Source organism: Hypanus sabinus, chromosome 2 (assembly GCF_030144855.1).
Source record: "Hypanus sabinus isolate sHypSab1 chromosome 2, sHypSab1.hap1, whole genome shotgun sequence".
Lineage (NCBI taxonomy): Eukaryota > Metazoa > Chordata > Chondrichthyes > Myliobatiformes > Dasyatidae > Hypanus > Hypanus sabinus.
In genome coordinates, this window is record NC_082707.1 from 98,344,519 (window position 1) to 98,371,726 (window position 27,208).

Here is a 27,208-nt window from a genome sequence, read left to right on the forward strand (position 1 = left end):
ACCCGGGAATCACCGCGTAACGTCATCAGCCACGCCCACCGGGATCCTCGTGCTGCAAGGCTCTGCTGTCTGCGTCAGAGCCATGACGTCACCCGCTGGATTACGTGAACTATGACGCCGCGCGGCGCCAGGTAAAGATGGCGGCAGGGAAGCTGCCGGCCCGGGTGCTGGAGTTACTGCTGTCCTACGTGGACCTGCCCGACCTGCTGAGCTGCGGCCTGGTGTGCCGCCACTGGCACCAGTGCCTGGAGGCGGACGAGAACAGTGAGGTGTGGCGCAGCGTGTGCTGCCGCTTATTGAGTGAGGAGGCCCTGAGCTCCGACATCCTGTGTAACGTGAGCAGTTACAAGGCCAAGGCCCGGGCCCTGCGCCACGCCTGGAGTGCCGCCGACTGCTCCCGCAACGTCTACATCAAGCGCAACGGCTTCACGCTGCACCGCAACCCCATCGCGCAGAGCACTGACGGCGCCCGCGCCCATATCGGCTTCAGCGAAGGCCGCCATGTCTGGGAGATCTGGTGGGAGGGCCCGCTGGGCACCGTGGCTGTCATTGGTGTGGCTACTAAACGCGCTCCCCTTCAGTGCCAGGGCTACGTGGCCCTGCTGGGTGGCGATGACCAGAGCTGGGGCTGGAACCTGGTGGACAACAATCTCCTGCACGGCGGAGAGTCGGCCGGCAACTTCCCGCAATGCAATAACGCGCCCAAGTACCAGGTACCGGAGGGTCTGAGGGGAACGAGGGGGTAGCGTGCAGAGAGGTGGGGGGCGTGGATATGAGCTTTGGAAGGGACTGGGCTGTAGGACTGTGGGACTGAGAATGGTGATCAGTTCACGAGGACAAAACCGTTGAGACCTACAAAAATATTTGAATGGCACTTAGAGTTCTGGGCTGGTATGCAACTTGCAATGAGGCTTGTTATTCTTAATATGCCTGCTTTTGGACCTGATAATGGCACAGGGAGCCTGATAAGAAACAATTTCTCTCTTCTGTTTTGCTCAGTTAAATGTTAGAGAATGTATACAGTGTACAACCTGAAATGTTTACTGTTTGTGTATATCCACAAAACAGAAAAAGTAAATCCGAGGAGTGAATGATAGAAAAGTGTTAGAACCCCAAAGCTCCCCTCCCACTCCCTTGCACAAGCGGCAGCAAAGCATCAGCCCTCCCCCCCCCCACCCACCATGTAAGCAATAGCAAGCCCCCAGATACCATCATCTATAGAGTCTATCCAAAACTACTGTCCATCTCAGACAGGCACTCTCTCTCGCTAATGAGGCTGAGAGAGATACCGCTTCTGCCAGAAGGAGAGGGGAGGCCAACAGCTCACTGTTTTGATGTTACAGTCTGCGGCGTCGCATTTTCGATATCCCCTGACTTGAGAATCAGCAGACTCTTTAACCGTGGAGGGAGATTGCTCGAGTGTAGGGGCCTCCTACTGCTACGCCTGCTGTCTTGATGTGTCATTCTCCTGTGATGCCTCCATCGATGAGGAATTGGGTCATCTTCGGGCGTACCTGGAAGTTGTGCGTCTTCCAAGTTGCTCCTGGAGATCCCAAAATGATGGCCATTGGGCGAGTTCCAAGAACGAGATTGGCACCACCCATGAAGGACATCTGTAGTTTGAGTGCATCTGGAAATCATGGACTCCAACATAACCCCAGCCACCTTGAAAAGGAAAAAAGACATGGTGGGTGAATGTGAAGAATGGAGAAGACTGAAGCTTTGAAATTACCCAGGTGTGTAAAAGCCTCTGGCGCCATCTTTAGCTCCTCCCTCTCTTAGTTGTGGCCCAGACTATAATTGATTTGATCTGGGTGAAATTATTTACCTGTTTTCATCAAAGAATGTGTCTGTCATCAAACTTACTCTTGAGAAATGTATGAGTGAGTTATCCTACTATTTGCTCTTTGCTGCTTTCCCCATAGCCTTGCAGTTTCTCCCTGTGCAAGAATGTCTGATCTCAGACTTTAGAGTAGTGTGTCAATGTGGGTAGATGTCTGGAGGCTTATGCAACTTGTTACAAATTTGAACTACAGCTATTTTGATCTTAGCTTTGCTTTAAATCCCAAGTAGGATTGAGACTCCACTTAAGCTGTCTATGCGCTAATTTTTCCTGTAAATCTCTGCACGTCACAGACATTAATGTGAAAAAAGAATAAATTGCATATGTGACTGCTGTAGAATTATCCAAAATTATGTCTATCTCACCACAAATATGAAATATTTGTTATCAATGATGAGGTGGCATGTGTCCAGTCCTTGCAATGGCGATGCCAAGCACCTACAATATGGATTTTCATTTCTGTATCTATCCAAAAGCAGTGTGTAAGTTGCACATCCGGTCACCTGTAATTCAACTTCCCTCCTAGATTCTGTTGATGCAATCTGTCCGTCAGTTTTCTAAAGAACTGCTGCTTTTGTCATCCCAATATGCTTTTTATATAAAAAAATCCATAGATATTTAAAAGCTGTTTCTTCATGTAATTTTCATCCTTTATGTAATGATGAAAACTGGTTTGATAGTTGTATTAATAATGCAAATAGTGGAGCTTTGTTGAGATCAAAAATTTCTTTTGGTTGGGTGCCATGTAATTTTGTTCATGAATTTAGCACTCCAGTAAAACCACCCTCAAGGTTATGTTGTCAGTGTTCACTTTCTTTAATGAAATAATTGTAATAAAGGAAAAAATGCTTTGGGGGGGGGAAATAAATTTGTATTTCAGTGATAGGAGCTAACCTCTGCAAATGTCCCTCATCTGTTAACATACTTGAGAACTAATTGGTGACACTGATTTGGTCAGAAGAGAGTAACCAGGTCCTACCTCTAAAGTATTGACACAATGGTGCAACTGACTGCTTTCAGAATTTGATGTGAGAATAACACTTTCAGATTATTGCAGATTCCTAACTGTGAGTGTGTGAAGTGAGGGCTGTGACCGGTCTTGTGAATGTGGGGAGAGTTGAGTGATAGGAACAGCTTCTGAAAGTGCAGGTTACTTTGCTTCTGGTTCTATTCTTACGCTCTGTGCACTTACAGACCTCTTCCATTGAGTAATCTTATTGTTATATCCCCCCTATTTCTTTTTTTCCAGTACCAGAACTGCTCCAAATAACACAGTATTACCATTTTCAGAGCAGAGAACTCTGAATATTTGTTAGTGACTGTCCTGTTCTGCTTTGTTTGTCTGCAAGTATAAACCAGTTTTTCTTCCCACATAATACTGTCACATGCCACCATAATTTTAACTATCCCCTTGGGTTTAAAGAGAAAGAACAGCCTTGTTTAAGCTATTCAATCTCCCCTGAGTTCAAGGTACTTGGTTCTGGTGTTTGTTCATTAATGTGCCGACAAACTATGGTGAAGAATAAACTGATGGACAGCCATTTCTGGATTATCCAAAAGATTCCTTAGCTGCAGAAGTAGAAAGCTGGTTCAAATTAAGGTGTTGGTTGAAAATCAAAGGGAAATTTCAGGTGCCAGATATCTAAAATAGAGATAAAATGCAAGGACATCTCAGCAGATTAGGCCAGATCCAAACAATGCAGTTCAAATGTTCATTTATTATCAAAGTATGTATCCATATACAACCATGAGATTCTTCTTCTCCAGCTAGCCACGAAACAAAGGAGCATGAAAGTTGTTCAGAGAGAAACACCAAACCCACCCTCTTGCACAAAACAAAATGGCAACCTGATCATGAACTCCAAGAGCCGCTTCCCTCTGCACAAAACAGAAGAGGAGCATGGATCCCAAAACCCTCTCCCCTGCACAAAATGCAACAAGAACACCAACCCCTCCCCCACAAACACAATCCCCAAAACCCCTCCCTTCGCACAACAAAACAGAAAAGGACCGGGCAAGAAACACGGAATATAAAAACCACAAGTCTGGAAAGATCCACGGTCCATAAACACAGAAGCACAGTAACATCCTCCGACATCATCGAGAAAGAGAGAGACCACATGAGGCCTACCCTCTGCATTCCTTTGGGATGTCTTTCTCACACCAGTAATGATAACAGCCACATCTAACAGTTCACAGCAGTGAGGCAGTAAAGGCATCTCCCACCCAGCTTTGTCATCAGTAATTGGTTGCATTCTGATCCTTGTAACATAAAATTGTCATGGGTTATGAACCTGAAACATAATTTATTTTATGTTTGTACCTTTTAACTATTCCTTTATCTGTCTCAATATATAGCCCATCGTTAGCTCTTTGTCACACGTACATGGAAACATGCAGTGAAATGTGTTATTTGCATCAAATCAGTGACGATTGTACTGGGCAATCCACAAGTATCGGCACACTTCCAGCACCAGCATAGCATGCCTGCAACTCACTAACTCTAACCCTATGCCTATGGAATGTGAGAGGAAACCAAGGGCCCACATGGTCATGGAGAGAAAGGACAAACTCCCAAAGGCAGCTGAGGGAATCAAGCCCTAATCTGGGGAAGCAGGCGCTGACTGTAACACTATTGTGCCGCCGTATTAAGTGTAAAAGAAAAAGGAAACCTCTTTCGTGCCATTTGAAAATTGATTTTTTAAAATTCTCTTGCCATTACCATTTCTACCCTGCTGGATAACATCCTTACAAATTCCCCTTTCATAAAACTAGATTAACTGGAAACTAATATTTTTCTAGATGACTTGAACCTATGTCCTTAATGGATTCTTTCCAAAAACTGTTTGTCACCCTCTTCTTCCCCCCTCTAATCCACCCCAAACAATTGCATTACATTGACAATTTCCTAGTTTTCTGTGACTGTCCCAGAAATGAAGTGATATTGAAAGACTATTTAATACATTAAATTTCTTTGTTGTGTACCTAGCTCTGTGACGCAGGCTTTCAGGTATAATGGATTTATTGGCTTAATCCCCGTTTCCCCCCAATTGTTGCATCCAGTTTTAAAGTTAGTGCTTTAATTAAATTCCCCATTTTCATTAGACTTTGGACTTTACTACCATCTCAGTGTGTTGGAGTGAAAATGAATATAAGAAATAAGCCATATGTCCTTTCAGCCTAATTGGTCTTCAGTATCACAGTTGATCTTGTCTTTGGTTGGTTTTGCCAGCCACCCTCCACTTTCTATGACTGATTTGATGTCAAACAAGCTATCGATTTCACTAGAGTGAGAGACGAGGAACTTGGAGGGAAAAAACTAATTGTCATGATCCACGTATGCACCAATGGTGTAGGGAGGATCAAAAGCAAGCCTTAGTGAGCAACAAGACTGAAGAGTCTAGACCAGGGGTCGGCAACCTTTACCACTGAAAGAGCCATTTGGACCCATTTCCCACAGAAAAGAAAACACTGGGAGCCACAAAACCCGTTTGACATTTAAAATGAAATAACACTGCATACAACGTTGTTTTTGCCTTTATGCTATGTATAAACAAACTATAATGTGTTGCATTTATGAAATCGATGAACTCCTGCAGAGAAAACAAAATTACATTTCTGCATGCAACGAAAACTTTTTGAAATCTGAAAAAAGGACGTTGGGTTGAAGGTTTCTTTTAGGTAAAATACTCAATGTCTGTTTGAGTCCTTCTTGTATTTATAAAAAATGCCGAACTTAAATTGTCCGCCAGCAGCAAACCAAAAATAACGTCAGCCAGCTGTCAACCTGAAAAATAAAAGGACTATTTCACTGAACAATGAAAAAATATGAATATACGTAAAATAATAGGCAATTAAGATATTTATCATACTTGGTTAATGGGATTTCTGCTCCTGGACCTCAGCGCACAGCGTCTGCACATCAGGGCTGTATGACGTCACATTCATCTTTACACAGGATCGCAAGCCGTCATCTGTGAGGCATGCGTGATGTTTGTTTTTAATAAAGTTTATGTTGGAGAACACCTGCTCACATACATATGTGGATCCAAGATCGACAGGACTCCAAGCAGAGTTTACATACCGGCAGAACAGCGCTATTGTTCAATATCACCTTTGTCTTTAGACTCGTCACAGGCAATCGAGTAGGCCACAGCTGAATTGATGTATTTAATTTGCTGTCTTGTGATGTCTTCTGCCATTTTTAAGGTTCTGTCTTTGACCGTCTTTGCAGAGAGGGGCATATCCCTGATTTTCTGCACAATTTCACTCTTGTTTTTAAAGTCCGTGAATAGATGTTCTGAAATCATAATGAGAGATTCTTTTATATATTCACCATCTGTAAACTGCTTCCCGTGCCTGACTATTTTGTGAGCGGCAACAAAACTAGCATATGTCGTTGATTTTCTAGACATCATCCACTTCTTGAAACGAATTTTGCTCAGATCAAACTTCCGCAGCAGTTCCGAAACGACTTTTTTTACTCTCATCTCCATCCGGATATTTTTGAGCAAAGGCTGCGTGTTTATTCTGGAAATGTCTTGCGACTTTTGACTTTTTGTTGTTTGCTAGTTTCTCATTGCATATTAAGCATACCGGTAAACCAGTCTCGTCAGCAGTGAACGCAAATGAATCTGTCCACGTATCATTAAACGTTCTGTTTTCTTCAGTCACTTTTCTTTTTTTAGAATTCTTCATAGTTAGCCTACCTTGGATCGAAAAATTAAAGAAATCGCGATCTGGCGGGTGTTAGGCATTGGCAGTGGTGACGTATATCTATAGCGAAAAAAAACACGTTTTATTTAGATTGTACAAGATCACCATAATCTTCAAATTTAGAATTACATTTCAAAAACTAGCAAACTAACATAAAATACATTTTAATTAAATACTCATCATTTATTTTCCAAAGCCACAGGGAGCCACAGCGCAGAGATGAAAGAGTCGCATGCGGCTCCGGGGCTGCGGTTTGCCGACCCCTGGTCTAGACAGTTAAACACCCCTAGGGTAAACACAGCATGGGCTGGATATTAAAATTCCCTTTATAAGGTCCTATCAAGTAGGATGGGACAGCATAAGTTCTATAATGGTTCACAAGCATGATCCTTGAAGTATGTGTATAATATTGCATCTGTCATCCCTGACACCAGCTACAGAAGTATACCTGTTCATACAGCAGAATCTTTATACACGGAAGCATTGACTGCTCCATATAAGGAATAAAATTGACTTTCTGCAAAGTCTGAGCCTAATTCCAAGCTGAAAAGTTCACAGTTGGCAAGTTGGCCAAATTCTAGATTGGTGGAATTTCCTTTTTGATCATTATTGAAGCTCATTGTTTATCCAGCCTTGGTTCCACCACCAGATGTTCACTGTGAATTTAGTTAATGTGCTGCAGTTCCAGTTGCTGTGATGATCCCACCTCTCTCAGGTGCTTCACTAATGTTATGTAACTAGGGGTGTGGTTCAGTTTTTTTTAGATAGGGCAAAGGCACATACCAACTTTAATCTACATTACAAGGCAACTGATGCCACAGAGTCACTGGAACTTACGTGTGCACAAACCTAGACCTAATTACGGGGAAAGAAAATTTTGTAACAGAAGAGATAACACTAGATCCAAAACAAAGTTGCATAATATTGTCATTATATTGGGGATTAAGAACAGTTTATATTTCAGTAGAAGATGACAAAAAGATGCTTGAGGTCAAAAATAAAATTGGAGTTCCAGTGGATATAAAGTCAACTGTACGTTTGTACAAATGTGTAAAGAAAGATTAATGAAGCCAAATGTAGTCAGAAAAGGAAAAAAATAGGTTAATCCAACATCATTTGCAAAGAAAATACTGGAGGCTATTGTAAAAGAAGAGCTAATAGGATTTGGGAATACATCACTGGGATTAGGTAACGTCAATGTGAATTTCTTGAAGGGAAATAATTTTGATAAACCAGAACTTTTGAGGGTGTTGCCGATGAAATAATTAAGGGATAGCCCATGGGTGTGATGTATTTGGATTTTCATCAAATATCTAATAACTTCTCTCAATAAATTCTGTAAGTTGCAGCACTTTGCTGGCGTATGGAATGAGAATTGGTTAGAAAGCTGGAAAGAGTAGGTCTCTTTCATGGTGCTAGGTGGTAATTAATGGGGCATTGCAGGGACCTGTACTGAATGATTTGTGGTTTGCTAACTGGGTGGGTTATGAATTGTGAGGAGAATGCAAAAAGGCATCAAGTTGACTTCATATACTTGACAAGTGCAGTGCAATGTGGGTAAATGTGAGGTTATCAGTGTTGATAGAAATAACAAGAAGAGATTTGTACACCAGTTACAGAATGCAAACATACAGTGCAACAAACAATATGGTAAATGGTATGTGGGCAGTTTAGTCTCCTCACTCAAGAAAGAATATACTGACCAAACAGGAAGTACAGAGAGAATTCATTGGAGTAATAGTGCTGTATAACAGATTTATATTTCCTAGAGTTTAAAAGAGAAGGGATCTAATTGAAACTTGCCAAATTCTGGCAGGGGCTAGGGTATTGGGGAATACTTCCCTAAGCCTTGGTTTATCTGTATAGACTGCTTCACTGTGGTTGGTGACCCTGTGGAGTCTGTAATGGTGGAGGCTGTACTGTCGAAGTTGTTAAAGGTTTTCAACATGATGGTTACATTTCTAGTTGCTAATGACAGTAAGGGGAGATCACAGGGAAATGATATTGAGATGAGGATTAATCATGATTGTATTGAATAACAGGGCTGACTCAAAGGAGAAGGGACCTACTTCTTTCTCCATTTCAACAGTGTGAGACCCAGGAGCAGAATTAGGCCATTTAACCCATTGTGGCCACTCAATTTTTATCCTGCTGAACCCTAATCAGATTCAGGTAAAATATCACCGGCATATAAAGACAGACAGACATACTTTATTGATCCCGAGGGAAATTGGGTTTCGTTACAGCCGCACCAACCAAGAATAGTGAAGAAATATAGCAATATAAAACCATAAATAATTAAATAATAATAAGTTAATCGTGCCAAGTGGAAATAAGTCCAGGACCAGCCGATTGACTCAGGGTGTCTGACACTCCGAGGGAGGAGTTGTAAAGTTTGATGGCCACAGGTAGGAATGACTTCCTGTGACGCTCAGTGTTACATCTCAGTGGAATGAGTCTCTGGCTGAATGTATTCCTGTGCCTAACCAGTACATTATGGAGTGGATGGGAGTCATTGTCCAAGATGGCATGCAACTTGGACAGCATCCTCTTTTCAGACACCACCGTCAGAGAGTCCAGTTCCACCCCAACAACATCACTGGCCTTACGAATGAGTTTTTTGATTCTGTTGGTGTCTGCTACCCTCAGCCTGCTGCCCCAGCACACAACAGCAAACATGATAGCACTGGCCACCACAGCCTCATAGAACATCCTCAGCATCGTCCAGCAGATGTTAAAGGAAATAGTCTCCTCAGGAAATAGAGACGGCTCTGACCCTTCTTGCAGACAGCCTCAGTGTTCTTTGACCAGTCCAGTTTATTGTCCATTTGTATCTCCAGGTATTTGTAATCCTCCACTATGTCCACACTGACCCCTTGGATGGAAACAGGGGTCACCGGTGTCTTAGCCCTCCTTAGGTCCACTACCTGATTGCCACCAAATTGCCATGAAATATGTGTCTGCAGCAGGAGGACAATGCAGCACATAATAATAAAAACTGAATTACAGTAAGTATCCATATACACTAAATAGTTAAAAAAGTGCAAAAATAAAATAAAAGGTTGTGAGGTAGTGTTCACGGGTGCGATGTCCTGGATCACTGAGTGAGTGCTTTCAGACATTTCACTGATGGTAGCAATGAGAACAAGGCATGACCTGTCTTTAATAATTGATGCCACCACCTTTCTCCTGTTTCTCCCCTGAACCTTTGACACCCTGACTAATCAAGAACCTGTTAACTTCTGTTAAATATACCCAATGAATTTGCCTCCACAACTGTCTGAGGTGATGAATTCCTGTGATAAAATAATGACCAGGGATGTACAGAACTCCTTAAAAATAAACTTCAAGAAGAGTTTCTTCGCATTTCAGATGTAAATAGTGAGTGCCTCATCCTGAGATTATGCCCCTACTCCTGGACTGTCCAGCTCCAGGACACAGCCTTTTACACAATGATCAGGGGAACAGGCCCCCAGTTCTCGGGGTTCCGTTGCCGATGGCCATTGGCGGGGCTGTCTTAATATGCTCGGCAGAGGATGGTGCTCGGAGAAGCTGTTCTGGAGGGGATGGTCGGAGGCTCGGAGGTTCGATGGACTCGGAGTCCGCTGCAGTCAGGTCGCTTTTGTTGTGTGCTGTGTCTGAGGCTGAGTTGGGTGGTGCTTTGGAAGTCCATAGTGGGGGTACTCCCTTCTGCCGCCGGCGTGGAGTGACGAGTCAATTAGGGACCCTGAGGATTTGTGGAAACTGTGTGGTGGTTTCTTTCGAACTTATAGCCTTTCACCATCTTTGGACTATTTTTACTGTGCCCATGGTCTGTTTTTTTTATCAATTATGCTGTTGTTTGCACTGTTGTAACTATATGTTGTAAATATGTGGTTTTGTGTAGATCTTGTAGCTTTAGTTTTTGGTCTTGCTTGGTGGGATTGGAGCTCCTTTCCGGGGAACGCGCTAAGATGGTAGTGCGATATTAATACGCAGCAGCCTCTCTGGACTCTGGAATGGGGATTGCCAAACATTACATGGATTTTCTGGTGTAATCTGTTTTGTCATGTGTTTTTGTGATATCATTCTGGAGGAACGTTGTCTCATTTTTTTGTATTGCATTTGTGGTTTTTAAATGACAATAGACTGAATCTGAATGTAGGGTCAATCTTTTTCAGTTCCTTCCCATTGAATAACTCCTTAATTGTAGGAATTAGTGAACAATTAAAACAAAAGGGAAATGCAGGTGCTAGAAGTCTGGAATAAAAACTGAAATTCCTGGGAACACTGAGCACATTGGGCAGCATCTTTGGAGAGAGAAATAGTTATTGATTCAAACTGAAACAATAACTGAACTCTTTCTCTCTCTACAGATGCTGCCTGACCTGTGTTTCTAGCATTTTTTAAAATTAGTGAATCAACTTGGGACTGAGTCCAAGGTTAAGCATACAGTCGGCCCTCCTTATCCACAAGGGATTGGTTCCAGGACCCCTCACGGATACCAAAAATTGCGGATGCTCAAGTCCCTTATTCAACCTATCTCAGTGCGATGGATCTTAGGACCCAGCGGAACCCCGGACATTATTTAACCTGTCTCAGTGTGGTGGACATTAGGACCTGGTGGTAGAGCTCTGAATCAGCAGTGTTTCTGTTTGCGAAAATAATCATGATCACGGTTGAAAATAAAGTGGAAATAATAAAGCGATTGGAAAGAGGTGAAACGCCTTTGGTCATTGGAAAAGCGTTAGGCTACAGTCGGTCAACGATCAGAACAATTTTAAAGGATAAAGTGAGAAAGGCCCTGCCCCGATGAAAGCTACAATTATTACTAAGTAATGCAGTGGTTTAATTATTGGGTTTTGGTTTTTGATCCTCCACATCAACCCAGCACGGTGGAGAGCGATCTGTCACTGGATTGAACTCGGGAACTTCCGTACCCGAGCCCGGCGCTGAAACATACGTTCTTAAGTGTTTTATATGCATAGAAAGGTAAAATATATACTATATACTAAGACAAACGTTTGACTAAATGACACTAAATAATACCAGATGTACCTGTTCCGACTTACTTAGTAAGAGAACTTCTGATTTTTTTCGATCCTGATCCACAATAAGCCACGCAATCCTACTGTGTACTTTGAATCATCTCTAGATTACTTATACTACCTAATACAATGTAAATGCAATGTAAGTAGTTGGTATACTGCATTGTTTAGGGAATAATAACAAGAAAAAAAGTCTGTACATGCTGGAACACCAAGTGCTGGAAGAGGACTTCTGGGTTTTCACGATTCGCAGTTGGTTGAATTCGCGGATAAGGAGGGCCGACTGTATCGTCCTGTAGACATAGGGACCCAACTGCACTGCAGGTAGCATCTCTCCGAAGCCCTGTACAATCTCAGCAAGCTCGCATAACCTTGCAGTGAAGTCCAGCACATTATTTGTATCTCTAATTGCTCGCTAACTCTGTTTGTATATTTTCTAACTAATGAATCAGTGCAGTAAAGTCGTCAGATGGACGTATCTACTTGTTTGTCAACTTTCAAAGAAGCTTGCCTTATAATTTTTCCCTTTTTTTGCTCCATCTGCTGCCAGTACAGACAATCACAAACTGTCCATCTCATTAATTTACCACCAAATTGTATATTTTGGCAAAAGTGGGGATTTAAGTGTTTTAGTCACTTATTCCCTCTTGTTACTTTTTACCTTCTTAGTCTGTTCATTTATACAATTGAAGTTCTGTCAAAATTTTAATACCTTAAAAGGTCCTGTGGTCTTAAACGTGAATAAAAATTGTGGTTAAACCAGAAACTTGCACTTTTAGCCATCATCTTATTAAACTTAATTAGGATGTTAACTGCTTTGATTTGACTTTGTAAATGAATAATTTTAATTGTATTACTAGTATACTGTTTAAAAAGTTTTCCTATGCCTGAGGGTCAAGCTTATTAACCCAGTTTAATTATAAATATCCAGTGATGAAGCAGTTTTTAATTGAAGTTTTACTGCTGTTTGGTTTCATCACTTCCAACAGAGATCCTGCTCAATTATATTGATGGGAGAGAAGTCAAACCGAGAGATTTGTAAGATGAGAGAAGGAAAAACAAGATAATTTTGTTTAATTTGGCACTTTATATATTTTATATATTTTACTGCAATTTTCTCAGCTTGAATAGCTGACCTTTTAAAGGAAATACTTAGCATTTAAAAATCCAAGTAAAGCTATTCCAATATCACGAGGAAATTTGCAGATGCTGGAAATTCAAGTAACACACAAAATGCTGGTGGAATACAGCAGGCCAGGCAGCATCTGTAGGAAGAAGTACAGTCGACGTTTCGGGCCGAGACCCTTCGTCAGGGCGGAACACTGCTGCATTCCACCAGCATTTTGTGTGTGTGTTGCAATATGATATCACCATTTTTCTGAGCTGGAGGTGGAATAAACTGACCAGATTTTTATTATTTCACTGACCCTGCTGAGTTTGAGGTATAGCACCAGAGGTTGGTTTTAACATTAGAATCTTATGGAAGTACTAGATTAGCTACAGAAGGGATTTACTTGAATTATGACAGAACTTCAGACCTTCAGGCAGTAAGGTCTGAAGAACCTAAACTTTTCTTCATAAAATTACAACAGATGACTGGAAGTTTTATGCAAGGAGTGATGAGATATAGAGGGGCCAGGTCTGTGTGGGCATAAACAAAAAGAGCTTCCAAATAAATACCGGGAAATGTTGAAGGAATCCCTTTCCTAGAGAGTGGACCCCACCACCAGCACTACAGTAAGTAGTGCAACAAGTTAAATTCGCACAGGGAGGAGCCTAGACTTGCTGGTTCACCAGCCTGTTGTGTTATGTCCTATGATTACTCTTTATGGTTACACCTGAATGAACTCTCAATTAGAAATGAATTTTCAATAGTTTTTGTTAAGTTCTGTACTATTAAAACTCTTCACTGTTTTTTCTTCACAGATTGGTGAAAGAATACGTGTTATTCTTGACATGGAAGACAAGACTTTAGCATTTGAACGAGGCTATGAGTTCCTTGGTGTAGCTTTCCGAGGCTTGCCGAAGGCATGTCTTTATCCAGCGGTTTCTGCGGTTTATGGAAATACTGAAGTGACTATGGTATATCTGGGCAAACCACTTGATGGTTGATTGGTACATACAGGAATTTATATCTTGGAAACCAAAGGGAGCTGCATAACTAGCCATGGACAGCCTTTCTAGTTCCAGGCAGTCAAAGGAGCAATATGCAGTAGTCCAAGGGAAAGAAGAAAGAACTGCTAGCCAGGAGAAGCCATGAGGCCGAATAATCATTGTATATACATGTCTTAATAATCTGTATAGTGATGTCACATGTCCGTGTTTTACTGTAACATGCTGTGTACACTTTACCGTCAGGATGGGTAAGGAATTTGGGAGTGTTTGGCCATAATTCAATCATTTTAATAGTTGAATTTTAAACCCAAAATTTGCAGTGTTAAATTACCCATGATCAGATGATGCAAAGCTCAGGTTTCAAAGGTATTTATTATTACAACATGACCCGGGATAGAACTGGGGTTGGGCATGAGTGTGTGAATAAATTGCAGGGTGATTAAGTTTGCGTGGCAGTACCTAGATCACTGTCTTAATCTACACAGGAGCAATAGGTGAGATTTAAAAATCAATGTTTACATAAAGAAAATAAGAGATAATTCAACTGAACACACTCCTGGTCCACTCTCCCAACAGCACTTTTATTTGACTAGGTTGTAAACAGTCACATTAATAGGAACTCGTTTTTCATCTCTGGCTTAAATGCGGTGCATTGATTCATTTTCTGGTTGATGCCATTTCAATTTAACTGTATAAAATAGGCTTCAAAGTACACATTCCTTCTGGTCTGGAACAATCCTATTTTAACCTTGAGATACATTCCTCAAGGGCGCTGTACACATTTGGTGTTCTACGTATCAATTCACTTTTGAAAGAAAGAATTATCTCTCAAGCCTAGTGGTGCTTGCCATTTCAAATGTATACTGCACATTCAGTGCCCAGGACTTAAAGCAAGTCACTTACATTGTAAGCACAAGTTACATAATTAATGAGTTCATGTCTGAGCTTCACACAACCTGAGCTCTAATTAGTAAACAGGGCTGGAACTTAAATACACAAGTTTTGTTTTCAATCACCTTGCCATTTGCTTGTCCATTCTGGGGAGTGGCACTAAGCATCTTTTAACATAGGTGAGCCTTCTCTGGAAAAGCTCTTCAGAAATTCTCCAGATACAGTAAATAAAAGCTATCCTGGTGAGGTCCAAAATAAGTCAACATCTGACATTTAATGTCTAAAGTTCAAGAACACTCCTGGAACAGGGTGTAAAAATGTATATGTGTGTGTGGGAAGGGGGAGGGGTTGAGGAAGGGAGTGTCACATATTCACCATCTGTGCCAGTGGAGTTCACATAGTCAATTGCTGAAGTCTTTGTTAATAGATCTGCTAAGATATGAGAACAAACACCATTACCTTGGCCTACACTTTTGATTAGACGAACAGGCCTGTATTTTAAACAAAATTTCCAAGCTGCAATGGGTGGGTATTTATTAAAAAGAAACACTTGTTGAATATGAAGCCATGGGCTCATTACACATCTGTCTGGTACAAGGCAAGCCATGATAATGTATTGCTGCTACAGCATTTTTCATTTTACTTCAGTTATTTTGTTGATATTATGTGTATGAGTGATAAGCATAAAGTTTAACATGGAGTTGAACTTCTCTTTGCAACCTTTTAGTTGTATCTAAATTATGAAATTAATTTCTGTGAAACATTTTAAATGACCTGAATTGTGGTTATGAACGGAAACGGACTTTTACCATAAGAATGGATAGAGGGAAAAATACAAAGCATGTGAGCTACGATTAATGCAGAGCATGTGACTGCAGAGCATAGCTGATACTGCTTTCGGGTGGCTGCTGCACTGAACCTTCCCCTGTGGGTTTGAAGGATAATAAGGAGAGTCTGCAGCTGGAACTCAACTAAGTGTATACCTTTCTCCAAATATTTGTATGTCAGTCATACATCTGAATCTGGAACCTTCTGTTCCTGCCACCACTACTTGCATCTTGAAACTGTTAGCACTTTGATTTACTGAGTTAAATGAATTATATTAAGGGTCGTTTGGGTAAGTAGAAGCAGAAAGTCTATTTTGCAATTGTGTTATTATCAAATGGTAAAATGTTTTTTTGTTGCTTTGGCTAATTCAGAGCAGATGCCTTGTACAGTTGTGCTTCTGTGTTAACCAAATGATGCCCTTATAATTCAAGGAATCTTTCATTGTCTTCAGTTAAGTGTCCCCACTGCATTGGGGAATGAATGGTGACTACAAAATCCTGGCACTTATTGCCATTAGGTTTGCCGTGAGGGGGTGCTTTTAAGCAGCCAGTGAAGAGTTGGTGTGTTTTTTTTGGGCTGCATTTTACCTGAATGCATTTGTACTTAGTTTTATCTGTAAATAAATCTGGACAAGTAGTTTTCAATATGATGACTGTCTTAAAGCGAGTAACTTTTTGTCTGAAGTGATGGGATTGCATGCAATAATCCTGCAATCACTAATGTAGTAAATTGATAAGCTCCCCATGAACAAACTGACTTTCTGATGAACTGTATTCTTCTTCAATTCTACAATTATTAATGCAAACTGAATGAGACAAGGCCAGAGAGTGAAATATAGGGATGTGTGAATTTATGAGGGATACAGATCAGATGAATGGTAACAGTCTTTCTCCAGGAGAAATGAAATCAAGAACTGTCAGGTGAAAGGGGAAAGATTTTTAAAAGGGACCTAAGGGGCAACTTGACACAGAGGGTGGTGGGTATATGGAATAAGCGGCCAGAGAAAGTGGTGGAGGCAGATGCAATAAAAACATTTATAAGGCATTTGGACAAGTACATGGATAGGAAATGCTTAGAGGAATGTGGGACAAACACAGCTTAGACAGGTATCCTGGTCAGCATTGACAAGTTGAGACAAAGGGCCTGTTTCCATGCTGTTTGACTCCACGCTGTTTGATAAATTCAGATGGAGAGAGCTGTACAATGGTATCTAGAACGGATAGCCCACTGGAAAATCCAGAAGGTTCAATACAAGAGATTATTAACAAATACTGCATAGAACTAGAGGAACCTCAAGGCTTTGATATCCTACAGTATATTGGTGATACGAGGAAGGAAGAACTGTTGTCTACAGAGGCACAGGTGAGAGTAGATAATTATGTAGGGATATAGGCAAAACTATTGCAGCATGAATTGAAATGATCTGGTCATCAGATCATTGAGGCATTGATCGTGTGGATAGTCAGAGGCTTTTTCCCAGGGCTGAAATGGCTAGCACAAGAGGGCACAGTTTTAAGGTGCTTGGACGAAGGTGGGCCGAAGGGCCTGTATTGTGTTGCAGGTTTTCTATGTTTCTATCTACTTTTTGGATTCCAGAAAGTCAGCTCTTGTATTTAGAAACCATTGTATTTTAGGAATTGCATTAATTTCACAACTGGAAGATGTGGGGAAAGATGTAGAGGTCCCAAGTATACATTACCAAAAGTACATATATATAGAAAATAATCAAAAAAGGAGAAAGGAATGGTGCTAGACAATAGAATAATGGAAGCAAAGTTTAAAAGAAGAGCCATAAATGAAAGCGAGAACTTTTCCCTAAGGTTGCAGTAGCTCTTGATGTAGAGCAAATGAAGGAAAATGAAATTGAGGTACACATCGATTATAGAGTTACAGAAAACTGCAACACAGAAGCAGGCTCTTTGGACCCCCTAGTCTGTACAGAACCATTTAAATTGCCTAGTTCCAGTGACCCTTACCCGGACCACAGTCCTCCATACCCCTCTCATCCATGTACCTTTCCAAACTTCTCTGAAACGTAATCAAATTCATATCCCGCTGTTGTGCTGGCAGCTTGTTTCACATTCTCATCGCTCCCTGAGTGAAGAAGTTTCCCCTCTTGTTCCATTTAAATATCTCAACTTTCACCCTTAACCCATGACCTTTAGTAGTAGTCTCACCCAACCTCAATGGAAAAAGCTTGCTTGCATTTACCCTATCTATACCCCCTCTTCCCTTTTAACGGAGGTCATCTAGACTTGGCAGCATCCTTGTAAATTTTCTCTGTACTCTTTCAATCTCATTCACATCTTTCCTGTAGGTAGGTGACCAAAGCAGCACTCAATACTCCAAGGCCTCGCCAATGTCTTGTACAACTTCAACATAACGTTCCAATTCTTGTACTCAATACTTTGATCTATGAAGGCCAATGTGCCAGAAGCTTTGTTTACAGCCGTATCTAGCTATGACTCCACTTTCAATGAATTTTGGACATATTCCCCGATCCTTTTATTCTGCTGCACTCCTCAGTGCCCTGCCACGCACTGTGTAAGACCAACCCTGGTTGGTCCTCTACTAGTGTTAACATCTGACACTTGTCTGCATTAATTCCACCTGCAGTTCATTTTCCCAGCTATCTATATATATCCCACTGCAAGTTTTAATAGTCTTCAGTTAACTGCATCATTATCCAGATCGTTAATACAAAAGACAAACAACAACGGACCCAGCAGCACTCCAGTAGTCACTGGCTTCCAGTCAGAGAGGCAACCATTTACAACCACTCTGGCTTCTCCCACAAAGCTAATGCCTTACTCAATTTACTGCCTCATCTTGATTGCCAAGCGACTGAACCTTTTTGGTCAGCCTCTCAAGTACCTTGATGAAGTCACGTAGGCAACATCTACTGCTTTGCCTTTATGAATTTTGCTGGTAACTTCCTTGAAAAGCTATAAGATTGGTTATATGTGACCTACCATGCACAAAGCCATGGTGACTATCTCTATTTAGTCCCTATCTATCCAAATACTAATATACAGTTGCAAGAAAAAGTTTGTGTATCATTTTCAGTCGCCTGGTTTTCAGCATTAATTACTCATAAAACGTGGTCTGATCTTCACCTGTCAGAATAATAGACTAACACATTCTGCCTAAACTAATAACACACAAAGAATTGTACTTTTCATGTCTTTATTGAACATGTTGTTTAATCATACACAGTCCAGGTTGAAGAAGTATGTGAACCTTGTATTTAATAACCTCCTTTAATAACTGCCTTTAGCAGCAATAACCTCCACCAAATGTTTCCTGTAGCTGCTGATCAGAATTGCACAACAATGAGGAGGAATTTTAGGCCATCCCTCAATACAAAGCTTTCAGTTTATCAATATTTCTGGGATCCCTTCCATGAACAGCCCTTTTCAAATCATGCCACAGCATCTCAATTGGGTTAGGTCTGGACTCTGACTTGGCCATTCCAAAAAGCAAATTTTCTTTTTAAACCATTCTGTTGATTTACTCTTGTGTTTCAGATCATTGTCTTGTATTCTTCAACTTCCATTCAGCTTCAGGTGATGGACTGCTATCCTGACATTCTCTTGTAAAATGTCTTGATACGATTTGGAAATCATTGTTGCCTCAATGATTGCGAGCTGTCCAGGCCCTGAGACAGCAAAGCAGCCCCGAACCATGATGCTCCTTCCACCGTGCTTCACAGTTGGGATGAGGTTTTGGTGTTGGTGTGCTATGCCTTTTCCCTTCTAAACATAGCAGAGTACATTTCTGCCAAGAAGTTCAACATTTGTCTCATCTGTCTGCAGAACATTGTCCCAGAAGACATCCAGATAGCCCTTTGCAGACTTGAGACACACAGTAACATTCTTCTAAGGTCCTCTGAAAGTTGTTTTGATAAAGACATGGTGCACATAACCAGATCTTTCTTAAGAAGAGCAGGATCTGTCAGTAACCTAACTTAGTGTGTCTTACACCCACACTTCCAATCTCATCTCATTAATTGGAACACCTAACTCCAAATAGAGGGCATTACCCCAGAAGTACTTTTTGAAACTAGACTATAATTGTTTAAATGGTGTACTCAGTATTGATAAGAAGTAAATTGGTTGTGTGTTATTAGTTTAGGTAGATTGTGTTTGTCTATTACTGTGACTTAGATGAAGATTAGACCACAAACAAAGGTTCCCTAAACCTGTTATCCTTGCCTTTTATTCTGACAGGTGCATACAAGCGTTGTGCTTACAAAATGTAATCTTTGAAGCCTCCCACTTACCAAGTACACTGTTGCCGGAAAACAACCTGTCCCAATCCACACTTTGTGATACCATCAAAATTGGCCTTACTCCAATTTAGAATCTCACCCCAAGGACCAGACCTTGGTTGCCTTGCAACTAATGGCATTATGATAACTAGCTGCAAAGAGTTCTCCTACGTAAACTTCAGTCATCTCTGTCTCATTTCCTAATCGGAGCTCAACACTCTCTTGTTGGGATTTCTGTGTACTGATTAAGGAAGCTTTCCTGAACATGCTTAACAAACTCTATCCCATCTAGTCCTTTTACAGTACAGGAATCTCAGTCAAAATGTAGAAAGTTAAAATCACTACTTTAACAACCTTATGTTTTTTGCAACAGTCTGTGACTGTTGGGTGGTCTGTAATACAGCCCCATCAGCATGGTCATCTTATTCCTCAGTTCCACCCATAAAGTCTCACTAGATGAGTTTTCCAGTCTGTCCTGACTGAACACTGCCATGACAGTTTCCCTGATTAGTAATGCCACCCTTTAATCCCTCCCTAAAACATCTAAAACAATGGAACCCTGGAATATTGAGCTGTCAATCTTGCCCCTTGTGCAACCAAGTCTCACTAATGGCTACAATATCATAATTCCATGTGTTGATCCATTCCCTGAGCTCATCTGCCTTCCCTACAATACTCCTTGCTCAAGGATGTTCTTTTGCATTTGTACAGGGCCCTGGTGAGACCACACCTGGAATATTGTGTACAGTTTTGGTCTCCAGGTTTAAGGAAGGACATTCTGGCAATTGAGGAAGTGCAGCGCAGATTCACTAGGTTGATTCCTGGGATGGCAGGGCTGTCTTATGCAGAGAGATTGGAGAGATTGGTCTTGTACACGCTGGAATTGAGATTGAGAGGGGATCTGATTGAAAAGTTTAAGATAATTAAAGGATTTGATAGGATTGAGGCAGGTAATATGTTCCAGATGTTGGGAGAGTCCAGTACCAGAGGGCATGGATTGAGAATAAGAGGTCAGTTATTTAAAACAGAGTTGAGGAAGAGCTTCTTCTCCCAGAGAGTTGTGGAGGTGTGGAATGCACTGCCTCGGAAGACGGTGGAGGCCAATTCTCTGGATGCTTTCAAGAAGGAGCTGGATAGATATCTGATGGATAGGGGAATCAAGGGATATGGGGACAAGGCAGGGACTGGGTATTGATAGTGAATGATCAGCCATGATCTCAGAATGGCGGTGCAGACTCGAGGGGCTGAATGGTCTACTTCTGCACCTATTGTCTATTGAAATATATGCAACTCAGAACATTTGTCCCACCATGTTCAACGTTTTGATTCCTGCCTTTGAGATCTTAACAGCATCTGTTCTAGCACTTTGTTTTAAACTTGCCCTCGACCGTGCACCCCCCCCCCCCAATGCAGTACCAGCAAACCTTCCCACTAGGATTTCCAGTTTAGGTGCAAGCCATCTTTTTTGTATATGTCTCACCTTCCCTGGAAGAGACCCCAATTGTCCAAAAATTTGAAGCCTCCCTCTTACCCCAACTCCTTAGCTACATGTTAAATGGTAAAATCTTCCTACTGGCCTCATTAGTATGTGGCACGGTTCGTAACCCTGAGATCACAACCCTGGAGGTCCTGTCCTTTAACTTAGCACTGAGCTCCCTTCTTCCCCTCTGCCATCCGATTCCTAAATGGACTTTCAGCCTTTTGACACTACCTCACTTCTTTTAAATATACGGTATTTCTGTTTTTGCAAATTTTAAAATAATCTATTCAATATATGTAATTGATTTACTTGTTTATTTATTATTATGTTATATTTTATTTTATTTATTCTCTCTCTCTCCCCCCCCCTCCCTCCCTCTCTCTCTCCCCTAGATTACGTATTGCATTAAACTGCTGCTGCTAAGTTAACAAATTTCACGTCACATGCCGGTGATAATAATTCTGATTCTGTTCCTGATCCTGAACTCACTTTGCAGGACCTTGTCCCTTGTCCTACTCCTGTCATTGGTACCTGTGTGGACCATGAGCCCTGGCTGTTTACCCTCCCACTTAAGAGTGCTGAGGACTTGATCTGAGATGTCCCAGACCCTGGCATCTGGGAGGCAACATACCATCTGGGCATCTCATTCTCATCCACAGAGCCTCATTTCTGTTTCCCTACCTATTGAATCCCTTATCACCACAGCTTGCCTCTTCTCCCTACTCCCCTTTTGAGCCTCACAGCCAGATTCTGTGCCAGATTTCTGACCGCTGTAACTTTTCTCTGCTAGATCATCCAACGGTATCCAAAGTGGCATCCTTGTTGTTGAGGGGATGGTCACAGGGGTACTCTGCAGAGTTTAATCCCTTTCACCCAGTTTTCTATCTCCTGAATCACCTCTCTATATGTCCTGTCTATCACCCCTTCAGCCTCCCGAATGAATACACAAGAGTACAGCACAGGAACAGGCCATTCAGCCCACAGTGTTGTGCTGAACCAGCTAAAATGCAAATCAAAAACACCCAAACACTAATCCCTCCTACCTACACCATGTCCATATCCTTCCACCCTCCTCACATCCATGTGCCTATCCAAACATCTCTTAAAAGCCTCTAATGTATTTGCCTCCACCACCATACCAGTCAGTGCATTCCAGGCATCCATCACTCTCTGAAAAAAAAACTTGCCTCTCCCATTCCCCTTGAACTTTCCCCCTCTCACCTTCAATGCATGCCCTCTGGTATTAGGCATTTCAACCCTGGGAAACAGATACTCCCTGCCTACTCTTTCTATGCCTCATAATCTTATACACCTCTATCAGATCTCTCCTTGGACTCCAAATGCTCCAGAGAAAACAACCCAAGTTTATCCAGCCTCTCATGATTGCTCACATCCTCTAAACCAGGCAGCATCCTGGTAACCCTCTTCTGCTCCCTCTCCAAAGCCTCAACATCCTTCCTATAGTAGGACAACCAGAACTGGACGCAATACTGCAGGTGTGGCCTAACCCGAGTTTTATGAAGTTACAACATAATCTCCTGACGTTTGAACTCATTGCCTCAACTAATAAAATCAAGCATTCCATGTCTTCTTAACCACCTTATCGACCTGTGTAGCCACTTTCAAGGGACAATGAACTTGGACCCCAAGATCCATCTGTTCAGCAATGCTGTTAAGGATCTTGCCTCCTTGCATTTGCCCTACCAAGGTGCAACACCTCACATTTATCTGGGTTAAACTCCATCTGCCATTTCTCTGTCTATATCTGCTACTGATCTATATTGCGTTGTGTTCTTTGCCCGTCTTTACACTAAACACAACTCCACCAATTTTAGTATCATCTGCTAACCTACTAACCTACTCATCTACATTTTCATCCATCAGTGACGGACTTTACCCATGCCTGGAGAGGATATGAAGATACCAGTCAAGGGCCCAGCAATCTTGTCTTTTGCCTCTTTCAATAACCTGGGGACTTATCCACCTTAGTAGTCATTAGGAGGCCCAACAATACCTCCTCCTTGACCTCGAACACCCTAACATATTTATACACTCAGCACTGATCTCCTAGTCCTCCATATCCTTTCCCTTGATAAATACTGATACAAGGTACACATTAAGTATCTCACTCATATTCTCCACATCCAAACAAATGTTCCTTTCTTTACCCTGAGTGGCCCCACCCTCTCCCTAGTTATCCTCTTACTCTTGATGTATCTTTGGGGATTCAGCTTAACCCTACTTGCCAAGGACTTTTTGTGGCCCCTCCTGGCTTTCCTAATTCCCCTCTTTAGTTCTCCTCTGGCTTGTTTACACTCCTCGTGCTCCATTTGATCCAAATTTCTGAACGGTGGTTGCAGCTTTCCCATTCCTGAATTCTACCCAAATGGCCTCAGTGTCTGAACCCTCCATTCTGACTCCCAAGTGCAACTGTTATATTGTCCCTGTTCCAGAGTCCATCAAGTTCCAGCTCCAACTCCTTAACTCGGAGTGTTGGAAGCTGCAGCCGGATGCACTCCTTGCAGGAGTAGTTGCGGGGACTCACTGCCTTCCCACATCCCGCAAGAGGAGCATTCCACTATCCTGCCTGGCATCCCCAATATCTGATTATTGAGGCGGTGAAGAGGAACTAAATGCTTCGCCACTTCTCAACAATTCAGTGTCTGTTGCATGTGACAGGTGCATTGATATTAAAGGTGTTTGCCAGGGTATCAGAGGAATTTGAAGCACCCAGCCTCCAAATCCCCATTGTGCTCTTAATCCCTGGAAGAATCTGTTGGTAATTTAAATTAGATTAGTAGTGATTTGTTCGATGGTCAGCAGCTCAATTTCCCTGGTATAGAAAGTTACACGTTTGTAACTTCTCAGCATTGATTCTGACCAGGTCACCAACTCCATTTGCAGAAATGCAGCCCCAAGCTTGCAGGAACCTCCACTGTGCTTCACTGCTGGCTGCAGCAACCCATCTACGTAGCACTCTCCAGCTCTTCTGTGGACAAACTGCCTGAGCAAAAAACTTCAAATTTTGACTCGTCAGTCCAGAGCACTTGTTGCCATTACTCAGCACCCAGTCCTTGTGTGTTTGTGCATAGGTGGGTCTCTTGGATTTGTTTCCACTTCAGAGGAATGGCTTTTTAGCAGCAACTCTTCCTTGAAGACCACCCCTGACAAGACTTCTCCAGACTGTAGAGGGGTGTACCTGGGTTCCAGAGGTTTCTGTGAGTTTCAAGCTGATGCAAGTTATGGACTTCCTCTGATTTAGAAGGGACATCAGTTTGAAGTATGCTGCACTCACTTTCTGTGGCTGTCCGTGCGTTTCTGGTCCTCAACCTTGCTCATTTCTTTGTGCTTCTCAGAAGAGTACATCCTGAAACTCCTTTCAGCCCCAAAATCTCTGCTTGGGAGAGACCTTGCTGATGCAGGATGACCTTGTGTCTTGTTGCTGTGATCACTCTTGCCATGGAGTAAGAATTGTTGATTTGAAGGTTACAATGTCAAATTGTATGCCCTCACCTTTTAGTCTGGTTGTCCTTCACCCAGTTTGATTTCTTCTCCACCCATTTGTTTCAGTTAATCAGTTTAGTTCATTCAGCTCATTATGTCATTGATCATTACCATCCTATTTGTTACCTTTGTCTAATCACGCACTGGCCTACAGTGTACACTCACAAAGTAATTAGGATTTTATTTGAAAAACGGTCTATTACTGAACATGTTACTCTAACGAAATACAAGCATTTCTCTGTAATGTTTAATTTTTTTGGAAAATGAATGTTCGGAAAACAAAGAATGCGCTCTTTGCTACTGACCCACTAACGCAGAAGCTAAAAAAAATCTAAAACAAAATTTATATTGAAAAAATCTAGTAGGCCTAAGATGTTTGCACAGTACTATAAAAATTCTGATGTTATTGACTTGAGATGGTAACTGTTTCCCTCTCATCCCGAGAAGATTTCCAGAATTTTCTCACATTTACAGTATTTTGCTATTATTTAAAAGTGATGTCATTAAATTATGAAGGGTAAGGATGTATAACATGAGAGTTGGAGTTCTGTTACGGGAGTCTATATCACCTTTAAGTTACAGCAACACCTACTATACCTACATCCTAATTATTACCCAGTTATGTACCACTCACTCAGTGAATGGACCCGTTCTAATGAATATTCATTCCAGATTTTGATTTTGTTTGTGTCTCTTCACAGATATTGTCAGCTCAGCACCTCTAGATTTTTCTAGAATTGTTTTGTTTTAAAATATTTGTAGGTGTTTATTTTAGGAAAATCTATATGATAATCTTCAGTAAATTCCCAACCGAGTAAATTTTTGAATGAGACAATCTCATGAATAATTCTTTGCTCATGAACAACTTCATTTAAATTTTAAGACAACACCCCTTCCTTCTGGACCAACAGGAAATACTGTGTTATCCTAAGCCTCAATTAGACCCATGGAGACTTCTGTACAAGAAGTATAGTGATAGTTCGTAACATTGAACACACACATGTTCTCGCTTGGGTGTAATGGAACGCCAAACTAAACACCGAGTTAAACCTTTGTCAATGACGACAGGATCACAGTAAGATTAACCATTTACTGTTCACTCTTCCATATTAACGTATGGTGAAAACTGTTGATAAAACAATACAAGATTTGTACAGCATTTGTTTCCTTCTTAATATTACATTTACATCGTAAATACTTGCAAGAGTAAAACTACAACAACTACATTACATTAAAGTGCAGCATACAGTCAGAATCTACCTACGCCATTGACTGCTTTGAATACACTTCAACACAAACTATCCGCAACTCTTTAACTAACGAAAACATAAGCCTTATCGACCGTCGTTACTTTTAACAGGATCAGCGTTAACATTTTAATTCAACATATCAATTATCTCATGACTTACAGCATTGCTCTCACTATGTTTCTGGTGCGTAGAAAGACAACTTTGCTGCGCTGGACTCGCACATGTCTCGCCCCCACCTTCCCGTTTCTCCAAACCGGTATTTTCCCACATGATGCGGCGAAACCGGATGTGACGTCATCGCATGCTGCGATATATCACAGACAACGAATTTACTTTAAACAATCCTAACTTTAACTAGAATGCTAACAAACGAATTACTAAGCGAAAATATTATAAACTAAATAACTGCCATAAAGGCAACACACACATCATTCGTTAATTTTGGCCTCCGAACTATCAATATTTACCTGTCCAGAAGATTAGGACACTGGCTTTGGAATTGAAATTCAGCTAAGACAAGGCTGGAAACTGAGCTGGAGCAGGCAGTCTAGATCAGGGGTGGGCAAACTTTTTGACTTGTGGGCCACAAAGGGTTCTAAAATTTGACAGGGGGGCTGGACCAGGAGCAGATGGACGGAGTGTTTTGGTAATACACCTCATAAGAGAAAATAAAATATCATGGGATATGTAGAAAACATGTGCTTTAATTTCAATTGAAAATGTACAAATGCATTACAACAAAATATCTGTCTTTGAAGTCCCATGGTATTTAGCTATTTATTGAAATGACTTTTAAAACACTGAAAATTAAATGAATAAAATACAGCTTTTTAAATAGTAACAGTTATTATTTTAAAGCACTGAAAATTCTGTTATCCTTCAAGATATTATCATCATCACTCTCCTCCTGACTGTCTTTATTTCAAAAACGGTAGGAGATGCAGGTCTACTTGTCCTGCTCCTTCTTATTCAATTGTCCCCTGTGCCAAAACTCAACAACGACCAGCACAAAGACAGAACAGTGACAGCGCGCCAGTATGCGGAGCGCGTTGTTTGATCTGGAGCGCATTTTTTATTTTGAGAACGTACGTGCACCTGCGCACGACTCATGTCCATCACTTAACAGAAATGACATGTAACATGTAAGGCTTATTGAAAAAAATATTTTCAAATGCATTTTTTACATAACACAACGAAGAAACTTATTTTTAATTTCAGTGGGAACAGTGTTGTTGGTCTCCATTTTTAGCCAGCGCATCAAAGTCTGGATTTAGTTTTGTTGTG

At 41.4% G+C, this 27,208-nt stretch overlaps 1 protein-coding gene across 1 annotated transcript; it reads left to right on the forward strand.

Moving 5' to 3' along the window:
• The first annotated feature begins 91 nt into the window (after nucleotides 1-91).
• Nucleotides 92-16,069, forward strand: fbxo45 (F-box protein 45). Its single transcript, XM_059951145.1, has 2 exons — nucleotides 92-713; nucleotides 13,513-16,069. The coding sequence occupies exons 1-2, from the start codon at nucleotides 138-140 to the stop codon at nucleotides 13,696-13,698; spliced, it is 762 nt and encodes a 253-aa protein (XP_059807128.1). The 5' UTR covers nucleotides 92-137; the 3' UTR covers nucleotides 13,699-16,069.
• Nucleotides 16,070-27,208: the final 11,139 nt, after the last annotated feature.